At 28.8% G+C, this 13,233-nt stretch overlaps 1 protein-coding gene across 1 annotated transcript; it reads left to right on the top strand.

Annotated features, from left to right (window-relative positions):
- Positions 1-764: 764 nt before the first annotated feature.
- LOC123299668 (potassium channel subfamily K member 1-like) lies at positions 765-12,069 on the top strand. The gene is made up of 6 exons (XM_044881959.1): positions 765-898; positions 3,100-3,530; positions 7,639-7,779; positions 9,813-10,022; positions 10,557-10,745; positions 10,808-12,069. The coding sequence occupies exons 2-6, from the start codon at positions 3,167-3,169 to the stop codon at positions 11,086-11,088; spliced, it is 1,185 nt and encodes a 394-aa protein (XP_044737894.1). The 5' UTR covers positions 765-898; positions 3,100-3,166; the 3' UTR covers positions 11,089-12,069.
- Positions 12,070-13,233: the final 1,164 nt, after the last annotated feature.

The following is a 13,233-nucleotide window of genomic DNA, read 5'->3' as shown; positions in this document are numbered from 1 at the left end:
AAATCCTCTGATATTTAGGTATAGTTTTACTGTAAATTGAATAATGAGTCACATTTAAAATACCGTGATTAAATATTATCACTTCATTATTGGATATCACATTATCAGTTACTTATAAAATAAGTATAAAAATCATCTTACAAATCCTATCATATTTCAGTTTCTCTTTCAATTTCTTCTTATTCATTTCATTCCAATTTTCTGTGTGTTTTCTTTTTTTACATAAATTTACTTGTGTTTAAAATCAATAAAAAATAAAATAAAAATTTTTGTGTTTATTGCTAATTTTTTAATTTATCCAAAGCAAATTTTTACTGTAAAATGATATAAATAATTTTAAACATAAAAAATAAACAAAAAATTTTTAAAAATTAAAATAAAATGTAATTCTTTAGAAAAATTTACTTTTCTATTCAAAAATTTAATTAACAATAATCTGAAATGATTGTGAAATAATATTTTTGCATTTGCAAAAAAAAAAAAAAAAAACTCTTTTACTGTTAAAAAAATTAAAATATAAACTGTTTCAAAGTTTTGGAGTGAACTTTTTTGTGTGTGATTTAGAACTGTGTGTTTTTTATAAAACTTTATAAATGTGTGCTCATCCAATTCAAAAAGAAAAATTAATTTTATATTTTGATGAGCGTATTGAAAAAGTACCATATTTTGTGAATTACTTTAAATTACAATTTGTAATGACTGTTATTGCATACGATAGTTTGATAAAGGATAGGTGACGAAAAAAATCACGATGGAATATTTTTATGCACTTTTTATAATGAAAACAGATTTTTTATATCAAATAATAAATATTTGACTAAAAATTCAACGTTTTTGTTATCAATAAAGATATTTTTTATACTTATTTTATTAAGTAGAAGCTGTATCAATTTAATAGGTGTGTATTATTTCTTTTGATTAGTTCTGCTAATGACATGTTTATTCTTTGACGCATTTTTACTTATTTTATCTCTAAATTACTTAACTATTTTTATATTTTTGAAATGTAATCATTAGTCGATTAATTTATGTCATAACTGCTTATTCCAATTATTGATAATTGATTTGTTAGAAATTTTTAATTTCATGTTTTGGAGTAGTGTTAAATTTTTTTACAAACTTTGTTCGCTTTTAAATTATTTTAAAAATTGTATCTTATACATGTTAAAGGTCTATGATTATTGCAATTTTTTAAAAGCAATTACTTTTTGTCCCTTTAAATTGTAAAAAATGTTTTAGAAACTACAGCAGAAGTGTTATTTGGAATTCCCCGAGTGCTTTCATTAAGTCTAAAACTCGTTAACTAGAAATTTTAAAAATCGAGATATCCAGATTCTACTATATAAGATTTGTTTACTACTCTGCGCCAACACCAATGAAGACACTATTTATGCAATCTTATAAGCAATTTTTTTTTTATAAAAGTTAAACTTTTCCCCATATTCAAATAGCTCACGAGTCATATAATAGAAAGAAAATTCCCAAGAAAATTTAAATCACAATAAGAAAATTTGAATTCACTATTCAAAAAACTAATTAAAAGTTGACTTCTTGGAAATTTAACAACATTAGGCTCTTTTCTATTGCTAAATTCCGTAGCTAAAATTAAACAGCACACTTTTGGAGGAAATACCTAACGAAGGCTAGCTTAAACAAATAACGTACGTTTTAAATTAAAAAAAAGTAAGTAGGGTACTTCCGGTGAAAGGAGCCGGAAAATTTTTGCTTCACGAATATTCTTTTTGTGTTCTAATACTATAATAATTGAATAACAATTGTGCAAACATCATTTTATTCGACACAGTACAAAACGGTGATTCTGTTTTTCGAACAAAAGGAAAAAGTTGTTTCGCTTAGGTATAATTGTGCCAAACAAATTATGGAAGTGTTTTTATCAATGACATGATGATATGATTGCGAGAATCTAGTATGTAAATACATGTCACTTGTATTATTCTTTTTAGATTAATACATTATTTCTCAACCAAAAATATTACCCGAATAACATCACCCAAAATAATTATCATTTGTACCCCGAACCTTTAACACAAATACAAACAAAAAAACATTTATCAATTTGAGTGATACTTAAATTTAATAATGTATTACAACATAAAACGATATTTTAAAAATATTTACAAAAAATATCGGAGCAGCCATTAATGATTATTGCTGATAGCGAAAAATTGATAATTGAATATTTTTATGTAAACAATATATTATTAATAGTCAAAATTTAAATAAGTAAAAATGCTTCAAAAATAAAATTATTATAATCAAATAAAAATAAAGATAAAAATTATAATAATGAACTTGGAAATGCCAGTCTTAATTTGTTTGTAAATATATTGGATCTACTGATCATCCAATCGCATTTCTTAAAACTCAAGAAGGTCAACTTCTGAGTTTATATTGCCTCTGACGATCCTTATAACACTTTTTTCTTAACTTTCTTCACATTTCGAGTAGCAGATCTGTTTTTCAAAAGCAACAGGTTATAAAAAAATGTATTCCTGCACACTTCATCCAAAAATAATAATATTTATAGATCTAATTGATCTGCAAATGTTTCATCTGATTTGTAACTGAGGACTTCATTCACTCGCTCGAGATGTTAATTTAACCGCGTTGTATTAAGTTAACACACTCTTTTTTATTGGACACTGTGGGCTATTGCCAAGAGTCCCACGATCGTTGGGCCCTAAAAATTCGACCTGCTTTCATCATTCTTTGTACTCGTCATTCCATTCTACGCATTAAGTACACGGATTCAATGACAAAATAACTGATTTGGAAAGCGATTTTCGAAGTTTTAGCCTCAAATTTATGAAATATTAGTATTATGTTTCTTTGATTTTATATAACTGAATACTGAAAGAAATTCGATTTTATCAACTTTATGGTCCTCTATCCCAATTGGTCGCTTCAACCTAATGTAAACTTTCACTTCGCAAGCTCAAATTTGAAACAATCGCTTCCAAACGAAACTTTTATGTATTATTTACAAACTTAATTGGTTCCAAATCATTTTCAAGTTAATATTTAATTTCCCTGGATTATAATTACTAAGACAAAAATTTAACAAAAACAAAATAAAAGTTACAGCTACAAGTGTGTGGAATAAGTATTCAAAAATATTGAACGATAGACAAAAAACGCAAGAAAAATGGTTGGTGGAGAGTTCTTTACGAATTATGGAACAATTCAACCAAAATTGGATACAAGTTTGTATCCAAAATTACCACCAAATGATGAGGATACAACAACATTTGTTGTTTATGACACAGAATCAGAAACAAAAACATGCCATCATACAATCGTACATCGATACATACCAATTAGCTTACGTAAAGCACTTGGTGTACATTTAACGTCGTGGTTACTTACATTGTATGTTGTTTTTTATTTGTTATATTTAACAGCAGGTGCATTAATATTTTCAACGATTGAAACACCACCTGAAAATCAATTAAGAAATGATTTAAGAGTTATGAAAATGAACTTTTTAACACAGCATCCTTGTGTATCAGGTAAATTTATATTTATATTTTAACCTTATTTTTTATTATACAATAACGAAGTTTTAATTTTATGTGTTTGTCTCACGCAAATGTTTTAGAGTTAAAAAAAGCATTCAATTATACGTCTAAGTATAAACCACGGTAAGAAATTTTTTGTGGATATCGCTATGTCAGTATCGGTATGAACGCCATACTGTATAATGTATTGAGAGGATAGTAACATTAGCTATAATTATGGCGGACAAGTCAATGCAGTATGAGCGTCTGGTCCATACTGGTTGGTGATACCTTCAATACTTCTGGTGGTATTACTTATGCTAACATAGATACTATAGTATATACCAACACCATGCATTTCTTACCGTGATCCGTTAAATACTAGTATCAGCTAACATTCACAACCGAGTTCGGATCATAGCCTGGGACCTATAGATAATTCTTTCCAGATATCTCCTCCCTTCAATCTCTACGTCGCACCTACTGGTATTCTTCAATCGGCCTATCCGCATCAATCCCTGGGCATTTCAATTTCGAAACCTGCCATGGAGTTTTCAATACACCGCATAGAACTTGAATTCTTTGTAAATAAGTGTTTTCCTCTACGCGCTTAAGAAAACTACAAAACCCTTAAATAATATTTCTATCGCGCTGTTGTTGTAATTGTTCAGTACTGAACATTTTCCGGCATATATATACAACTTACAGGTGCCGAGTATAGTAAAAAATGCTATTTTAAATTTATGTGGCTTGTTGCTCGGCAGGCGTAGAATGATGTTCGCCATACCTTACTGAAAGGGGGAAAGATGCTGATAGCTTCAAAATGCTGCAAAGAGTTTTGCACTTCGAAACTTGACTTAACTTGTAGCTTGATTTAACTTGTAACTTTGTAAAACTTGTATTCAAAGATAAATAAAGCAGGCAGACTCTTCCGCTCTTGGGTCTGCTTGAAAAAAACTCAAAACACGAGTTATTTGTTTTGCAGGAGTTCTTACGTGTTTTATGGATTGATTTATGGTTTAATCAACTTTTAAATTAATATATACGCCTACATAAGAAAAACAATTTTTCACACACATAATTTTTACATTTAAATTTTCTACTGTGCGTTCACTGTCTTTAGAATATATCTTCCGAATCATCGGAGGTTTTGGCTATTTTTTTATTAACTGTCGGTAAGCCATTCTCGATCAAAATACAAACCAATCTTGTATCATTTCTTCTCTCTTTCCTCGTTTCGAATTTGTTGGGACTAAAAATCGAAACTTTTTTGTCGGCTCTCACAAATATTATCTCTTCTTGCTTCCAATTATTCTCGCTAACTGAGTTCAAGAAAAATGATACTCTACCAAAGACATCTGTGCAAGAGAAAATTAAAAAATTTCTATCTTGTGTAACGATCAAACATATTTATTACTAAGAAAAAACGATGTTAACTGCGACTCGTATTTATAATTTAATAAAGTATATTAATTAAAAGAAAACTAATTAACGGTATCATGTTATGTTTTTAATACTTATATCACTTTACAGTATGTATTTGATATGATTTCATTTTTTCTTTAAGATTAAAAAATAAAATATAAATGTCAACTAACACACTTTTTCTGATCATTTAATTATGTAAGAATATTTTCCAATAAAATCAAAGTAACTCCACCATAAAAATAATTGTTTCCAATTATAGTGTGATCAAATAAAAAAAAAATGGCGTCAATTTTTAGATAATTCTGAGTTCGGAGAAAAAAATTGAATTTAGTAGATCATTATGATACAAATTGAGGAAACTAAAATCAAACATTTTTTGATGGTCGGAAGGGGTCCAAAAAAAATGGTAAAGTTGCCTAATCCGGTCTTTCGCGTCAGATACCGTCGGATTGAGTTAAAAATAAAAAAGTGTTTAATAAGCTTAGGCGCCGTAAAAAGGCGAAAAGAATGAGCTGCGAATGAACCCGATTGGCCCATCGATGTCCCCACAAATTGCAAAAAACCATCGATTTTGCTCGAAATTTCAAAACTTCATAGCTCTTGTTGTTTTAAAGATTCAAAGCTGAGATTTAAATGGATTGTAGATTTTGTACCCATGAAGTATCACACACAATTTCAGCAAGATCGAATGTATACTTTTTGCAAACCGCAGCTGAATGCAAAAAACAGGACTTTTGTAAAATGGCCCTAAAAAAGTTGTAGTGCGGTAACGCGCTATTTTTTTTACGCGATCATATGCTTCAATAGTTAAAGTAATACCTACTAAAGTGTCAACCTCTCATCTTAAGTAAAAGTTACTAAAATATTAATTTTAAATTACTATTATTTTAAATTATAACATTAAAAATAGGATGGGAGTAATGGGAGCAATTTTTAAGACTATAATGTCACATAACTTCTGTCTCTTAATAATTGCTCCCATTACTTCCACCCTATTTTTAATGTTATAATTTAAAATAATAGTAATTTAAAATTAATATTTTAGTAACTTTTACTTAAGATGAGAGGTTGACACTTTAGTAGGTATTACTTTAACTATTGAAGCATATGATCGCGTAAAAAAAATAGCGCGTTACCGCACCACAACTTTTTTAGGGCCATTTTACAAAAGTCCTGTTTTTTGCATTCAGCTGCGGTTTGCAAAAAGTATACATTCGATCTTGCTGAAATTGTGTGTGATACTTCATGGGTACAAAATCTACAATCCATTTAAATCTCAGCTTTGAATCTTTAAAACAACAAGAGCTATGAAGTTTTGAAATTTCGAGCAAAATCGATGGTTTTTTGCAATTTGTGGGGACATCGATGGGCCAATCGGGTTCATTCGCAGCTCATTCTTTTCGCCTTTTTACGGCGCCTAAGCTTATTAAACACTTTTTTATTTTTAACTCAATCCGACGGTATCTGACGCGAAAGACCGGATTAGGCAACTTTACCATTTTTTTTGGACCCCTTCCGACCATCAAAAAATGTTTGATTTTAGTTTCCTCAATTTGTATCATAATGATCTACTAAATTCAATTTTTTTCTCCGAACTCAGAATTAAATTATTCAAAAACTTAATTTGATCACACTATTAATAGAATTTAAGCAGTTTAAGAAGCAAACAAATTATGATAAAAGGGCATTGAATAACATATACCTAAAATTGAGAACAATAATGGGGGTAGGGTGTCTGTGAAAATTCAACTGGTTTTTAGTCTTAGAAAAAAAAACTGATAGAATATGTTTCTCTGAAAACCATCAGTTAGTTGCACAAATAAATTATTAATTAAATACAACGATTATTGTTAAAATGACTTAAAAATTAATATATAGGCAACTTGCATTACGTTTATGCTGTACATGTATAAGAGTTTTTCTATTATTTGATAAACAGTCAGCTATTCCTAAATACATGTATGACATTTATGTAATACAAGTTGCCTATTTATCAATTCTTAAAGTTAACTTTTACATGGACCGTTCCATATAATTAACAATTTAATGTTTATTAACACCAACTATTTATTAACTTCGAACTATCCTATAAAAAAAGAATTAACGACATCGGACAACTCTGTAAAAAGTTATGCGGGGTCATACATAAATATAAATTCCCTTCTTTGTCGTCTGGTAAAAAGTTATATCATATTTTAATTTCATTATTAAAAAATTATAGCATATCTGCAATAATATTGCCAATACTTTCGTATAATATACGACATGATTGTTATTATTAAGAGACTTTTCTGAAAAGAAAACAATTTATTCCCAACGTAATAAACTTTTTCAGCCTTGAACCACAACCTCTGTAAGTTATTAAACGCGGAAACAAAAGTACTCGTAAAATCTTTTAACAATAATTATCCTATACTTTATATTTAATTGTTTAAAACTAACAATAAAAAATAGTTATAATCAATCTTAACACCATATGAACGAATATAAACACGCAAAACATGGAAAAAATACCCCCAGTTTTTAGTCTGCTTCATCAAATCAAGTAAATTTATGAGCATAGAAAACATTTAAACATGAAATATTGCGTTTTTTATGTAAAAAAAAAGATTATTGCTTACATGTTAATTAAACTTGGAAAAACATTGTGTAACAAAAATAATTATTCTAAAATGTAAAATCTTTATTCCAGATGAGGCATTAGAAAAATTAATTACAGAAGTGGTTGCTGCTAGTAACAGAGGTGTATCTGCTGCAAATAATGTTAGTGGTTCACCAAATTGGAGCTTTGGTCAATCACTGTTCTTTTCTAGTACAGTTATTACGACCATTGGTAAGTAGATAAATTAAACGACCTCTGTATATTAATCAAATATGACCTTACTCATTGTGTTTCGACCATAAATCGAAATTTTTTTTATTTGAATATTCATTTGTACTATATGGGCGTACTAGATTAGTAATTTTCATGATACCGCCTTAAATAAATTCAAAGAAATCGAAAAATAATGTTCCCTTAAATTAAATTCCAAAATCAGATGCTAAAAATGTTGGCTTTTGATGTGACCTACAAAGTTTTTCGGTAAAGGTTCGGCAAAAAATCGAGAAAATTGGTGTGTCTAATTACGGTAAAACTCCAAAAAATTGTTTTATTTTGGTCCAAAAATATAAAAATGGAGTTCATTTGATGATAGAATTAATTGGTTTTGAGATATCCAAAATTCATTAAGAATAGAGATTCCTCGTATCGTTTTCATACAATTTTTTAAAAAAAATTTTATTTGTCTAATTGTCAAATTAACTAGGTTTTAGTATTTTTGAATCCTGCTCAAAATAGTCTTAACACAGATATCAAAGCTTTATTGAATTTTTTGTAATTCCAAATATTTTTATCGATGATATTAGAGAGCTGAAAATCGCAGGATGTACGTAAATCTGAAATCGGGTACAATTTAATATTATAACATTGAAAATCTTATCTTATATATTTAAACGAGCAATTCTTGTATATATATATATATATATATATATCAACGATCTTGGAAATGGCTCCAACGATTTTCATGAAAATGAGTATGTAGGGGTTTTTTGGGGCGATAAGTCGATCTAACAAGGTTTCATTTTAAAAAAACGTCGTTTTATTCGTTTTTTCATGAAAAACTGAAACATACATCGCAAAATATGACTCTTCCTGACATCTTTTGGTGTATATCGTAGTTAATGAAATACAATGCAAATTATAACTCTTCCTGACATATATTGGTGTATATCGTAGTTAATAAAATAAAATACATTACCGGGACATTCAAATTGGTATTTGTGTGGAGACATTTAAAACGGTCTTCTATTAGTGTTAAAATTTGTGTCTTTTTAAGAATACCGAGCAAAGCTCGGTCATCCAGATATTAGAAATAAATAGAAAATGGTGGAAGCGTTGTAAAACTAAATTGCTTTATTCTTCCCATTGCTTCAACCATATTTTGATATATATACAGGCCGTTTTTGTACCATCTAGGCATATACATGTCTGTAGTATGACTGAATACATCCGTTTAGTAATGCATCTAAGCGAGATGTATTATATACATGTATTTAACATTAGTTGGGAGACGCTTGGAGAATGGAAGTTTTTTAGATAATTAATAATATTTGTATGCAACAAAACTCCCACTCTCTGCATGCATACAACAAAAGTCTTGTGTATCGTATCTGTAGCCTTACAATATATGTATATAATACATCTCGCTTAGATGCATTACTAAACGGATGTATTCAGTCATACTACAGACATGTATATGCCTAGATGGTACAAAAACAGCCTGTACATATATAAACTTTTTAAATTAAATGTGTTTTGGACTATGCGCACGATAAGCGTGCTTGTCTTGAAAAAATGTGCTATTTTTAACTCTAGCGTCCCACTCAAATATTTATCATACAATATATAGTGTACGAAGCGTTATTTTAAATTCTCTTAATATAGTTATCTCTCTTCAACCACCAATACTCTAACTAAAGTCATTTCTGTTCAACAATAAAATTTATTAACTTTGCATTATTATATTTCAATAATGAAACGATCAATAATTTTGGTTTGTTTTTAATACATCAAGATTAAGTTAGATTTAAGTATAAAAAAACTAGAATTTTCTGACTCTATTCCCATAGCGAGACAACAATCTTAAATATACCTTTTCATTTTAAAAAGTGATTTGTTTCAAATGATTTGTTAAAAAAAAACTTCTTTTTCCAACTTATTACTGTGTGTCCGAAACAATAAGGAATCGTAATTGGAATGAAAAGGTCTATTAACAAGTTTTTATTTAATAACCAAGGATCTATCGAAAATTTTTATTTATTTTACAGGTTATGGGCACGTTACACCATTAAGTCAAGAAGGAAAAATATTTTGTATGATATATGCACTTTTCGGCATACCATTGACATTGGTATTACTAACGGCTTTAGTAGAGCGTTTACTTGTACCTTCTACATGGCTTTTACAAACATTAAATTCACGCTTAGGACATTTATATCAACCTTTTAATATTCAAGTACTACATTTATGCATAATTGGTAATTATTAACATGTTATTATTTTTTTATACATATAGCTAGGTATAATTTCCATAAGGTTTGTGGAGAATCCTTTGTTTCGAAAAACTCTGTCTCTAAACCACTAGATAAGGGTTTGGCTATGAATGGGTTGTAAAGAATAAAAAATTGATGGATTTTAATTATCTTGATGAATGTAATTGAAAATTAATTAATAATAATATGGTTTAACCTCCGTTTTTTAGACAAACACGTCTATAACAGAGGCCATCCACATCAATATCATCTTTATCTATTTTTAAATTGCATCCGAATATATACATACAATTTAATTTATGATGCGGGTGGATTAGGTTACTTCGTTTTATCCAAACAACGAGAGTGTTGTCAATTCATCGCCCCATTAATTATAATTGATCAGACTGCCACTCCCTAGATTCGAACCCACAATCTGCCAGTCAGAGTAGTCGAACAGTTAAAGGTGATTGATTGCGCCTTTACTCACTCGGCCACTTAGTCAATTAATTGAAAATTAATTGTTTTTAATCTTTTCAGTACTACTACTAGCCGCATTATTCTTATGTACGCCAGCCGCAATCTTTGCATTAATCGAACCAGATTGGGACTTTTTAGATTCATTTTATTACTGTTTTATCTCTTTGACAACAATCGGTCTTGGTGATTATATTCCAGGCGATTCACCAAATCAACCATATCGGCCATTATACAAAGTTGGAACAACAGGTAAAGAAAATTCTTTTAAACGTTAATTATTTGTTGAATAATGAAATTTAATTTTTTTTTAGCTTTTCTATTAATCGGCTTAACATTTATGATGCTAACATTAACAATTTTCTATGATATACCTCAATTAAATTTGGGTACTTTGTTTGCTATCCGAACCGATTGTCATGGTGAATTAGAGAAAGTTCGTTTAGCATCCGATCGACATATTCGTGATTCGTATGGCTCATCTGAAGGTAATAATGGACATCGAGCTGTTGTGCGAGTACGATCACGACGTGATGATAGTCCTAGCCCAGAAGACACAACTCCGGTGCATGCTAAAGATATGCTAGTACCATAAAGTTTATAAAATTAGATAATTCATGGGTTTTTGTATTATTTAAGGTATATCATCAAGTATTATTTTTCAAAAAAAGATTTATATAAAAGAACACTAAAGAGTTTAACTGTTTTATACAAAATAAAATATCGAATTATAAGATCTTGTGGCGACTAATCAATATTGGTATGCAATAACAACGCTCAGAACGGCAAAAATAAAATTGATTCATACATTGGGCCTTCTTATACTTCAAATGCAATATCTTACAAAGCTATTTCTGCTAACCGAGCTGTTTTGCCTTCTTTTGAAGCAGTGGTAGTGGGGGTCTAGGTCCAAGGTGGAGCCGTTGCTCACACCTACCTCTTCTTCAGTACAGGATTAAAAATTTGATGTTGTTTTATATAAATCTTAAACATAGTATTAATTGGTTTTTTTAGAGTTAGTACAGTATACGAGGGTTAAACCTCCAAATTCTTTCCTATAACTCCGATTGACTTGAAAATTTGAAGGTATGTAGATAAGATCCCAAGAAACAGAAGTTATATGAAGCCGAGTGGTGATTTTTCCCAAAAGAGGTAACAACCCTCTTCTAGGGGATGGAAAATATATGTTGTAAATGATTACGGGAATCGACAGAGGGATGAATTCCAGCAAAAAGTGTCATTTAAGTATATTTCGAAAAGTCAATACTTTACGACTTATAAGCGATGGAAATTCCAAGTATTGTTTTTTTCTTTCGAATTTCAATCGCCAATAGCTCGGAAAGTATTGGCACGGAAAGGATTTATCCCCCTATAGATTCCCATGCCATTTTCAACATATATTTTTACAACCTCACCCCCAAGAAGAGGTGGTTCCCTGTGTACTTGATATCACTCAAATTTTGATTTAGAAGGTGTACAAAGCTTAATCCCAAATTTCTTCGAAATCGGTGCTATAGGACGAGATTTAGAGATTTCATCTTTTTTTCTCCTCGTTTACTGGAGTAATTTAAATAAAAATCACTACATCTTGATCATATCTTTTTTTTAAAAAACTATCAAAATACTTAACTTAAATTTACGATTAATATATTCTAGATTTTTGTATAAAGAATTATTATCCAAATTAAGTCTACTATAGTCTAATTTGTAAAGGAAGAATTTTTATTTCAAAAATATTAATTCTTAATCAAAATTTAAAACAATATCTTTTTAGAGAACTGAACTGGAACTTGGAAATAATATGTCAGAAAAATGACAGTTCAATTTCCGATTTGTGTTTTTTACCATAAATTTATTTTTAAAATTATATAAATAAAGTTGATTTTAAAAGAAAAATCCTAAAATATAGTAAATTATCATAAAACTTAAAAACTTTAAGGTAATAATATTCCATCCATAAAAAACATATTTTTGCCTTAGATAAGTAATACTATAAGTTTTATAAAATATTTTGAATAAGAATTTTAATTTTTGAAATGTAAGACATATTATTATATTGTATATGCTGATTATATAAAAATCACGATGACAAAATTGTAAAAGCTAAAAATTGATTAAGAATCTAAAATGGCAAAAAAGAGCGAAAACCTAAAACGAAAAGTATGGTATTTATGGTTATTAATTTGTCAAAATTCTCAACAAGTAATAAAATTATATTTTAATTTAGTGATTTTTTTTTTCTTTATAAATTTTGATTATTTAAACAGAAGTAAAGCGAAAATGGCAAATATTATCTGTGTTCGATGTGTCGTCAACTATGCGCAGTATATGAAAAATGTCCATTGCTTTTACTTTGGCGTGAAGTTGACGACAATTCGAGAATTTGAAATCATGCATGGACCAGCTCTTGTTTCGCCAACGTAAAGTAATTTATTATATTGAAGAGATAATAATTTTATATTTGGTTTACATTAGTAATTAACTATTTAATGTTTTCTGAACGTGGACATTATTTGATCCGTACTAAACTAAAAAAAATTTCCAATAATCATACAATAATCCATCATATTGCACATAACACATAAATTACCAATATGAGTAATACAGATTTTATATTTTAAAGAAATACATATCAGTAAAAAAAATTCCTTTATCAGTTGGTTATTTTAAATAAAATACAGTAGGGTACTTGAGTAAAGGGCTCTGATAACATTTTAACTTGAACAAAACAATAATTTTT

This window comes from Chrysoperla carnea, chromosome 5 (genome assembly GCF_905475395.1).
Source record: "Chrysoperla carnea chromosome 5, inChrCarn1.1, whole genome shotgun sequence".
Lineage (NCBI taxonomy): Eukaryota > Metazoa > Arthropoda > Insecta > Neuroptera > Chrysopidae > Chrysoperla > Chrysoperla carnea.
Note: the sequence above shows the minus strand (reverse complement) of the source record. Positions and strands in the feature narration are given on the sequence as shown.

Bases quoted from the DNA above. Each gene is read 5' to 3' on its own strand.
- LOC123299668 (XM_044881959.1), top strand. From the start codon at position 3,167: ATGGTTGGTGGAGAGTTCTTTACGAATTATGGAACAATTCAACCAAAA. The intron at 10,023-10,556 runs GTAATTATTAAC...TAATCTTTTCAG, and splicing joins ACTACATTTATGCATAATTG to TACTACTACTAGCCGCATTA. The intron at 10,746-10,807 runs GTAAAGAAAATT...ATTTTTTTTTAG, and splicing joins ATACAAAGTTGGAACAACAG to CTTTTCTATTAATCGGCTTA.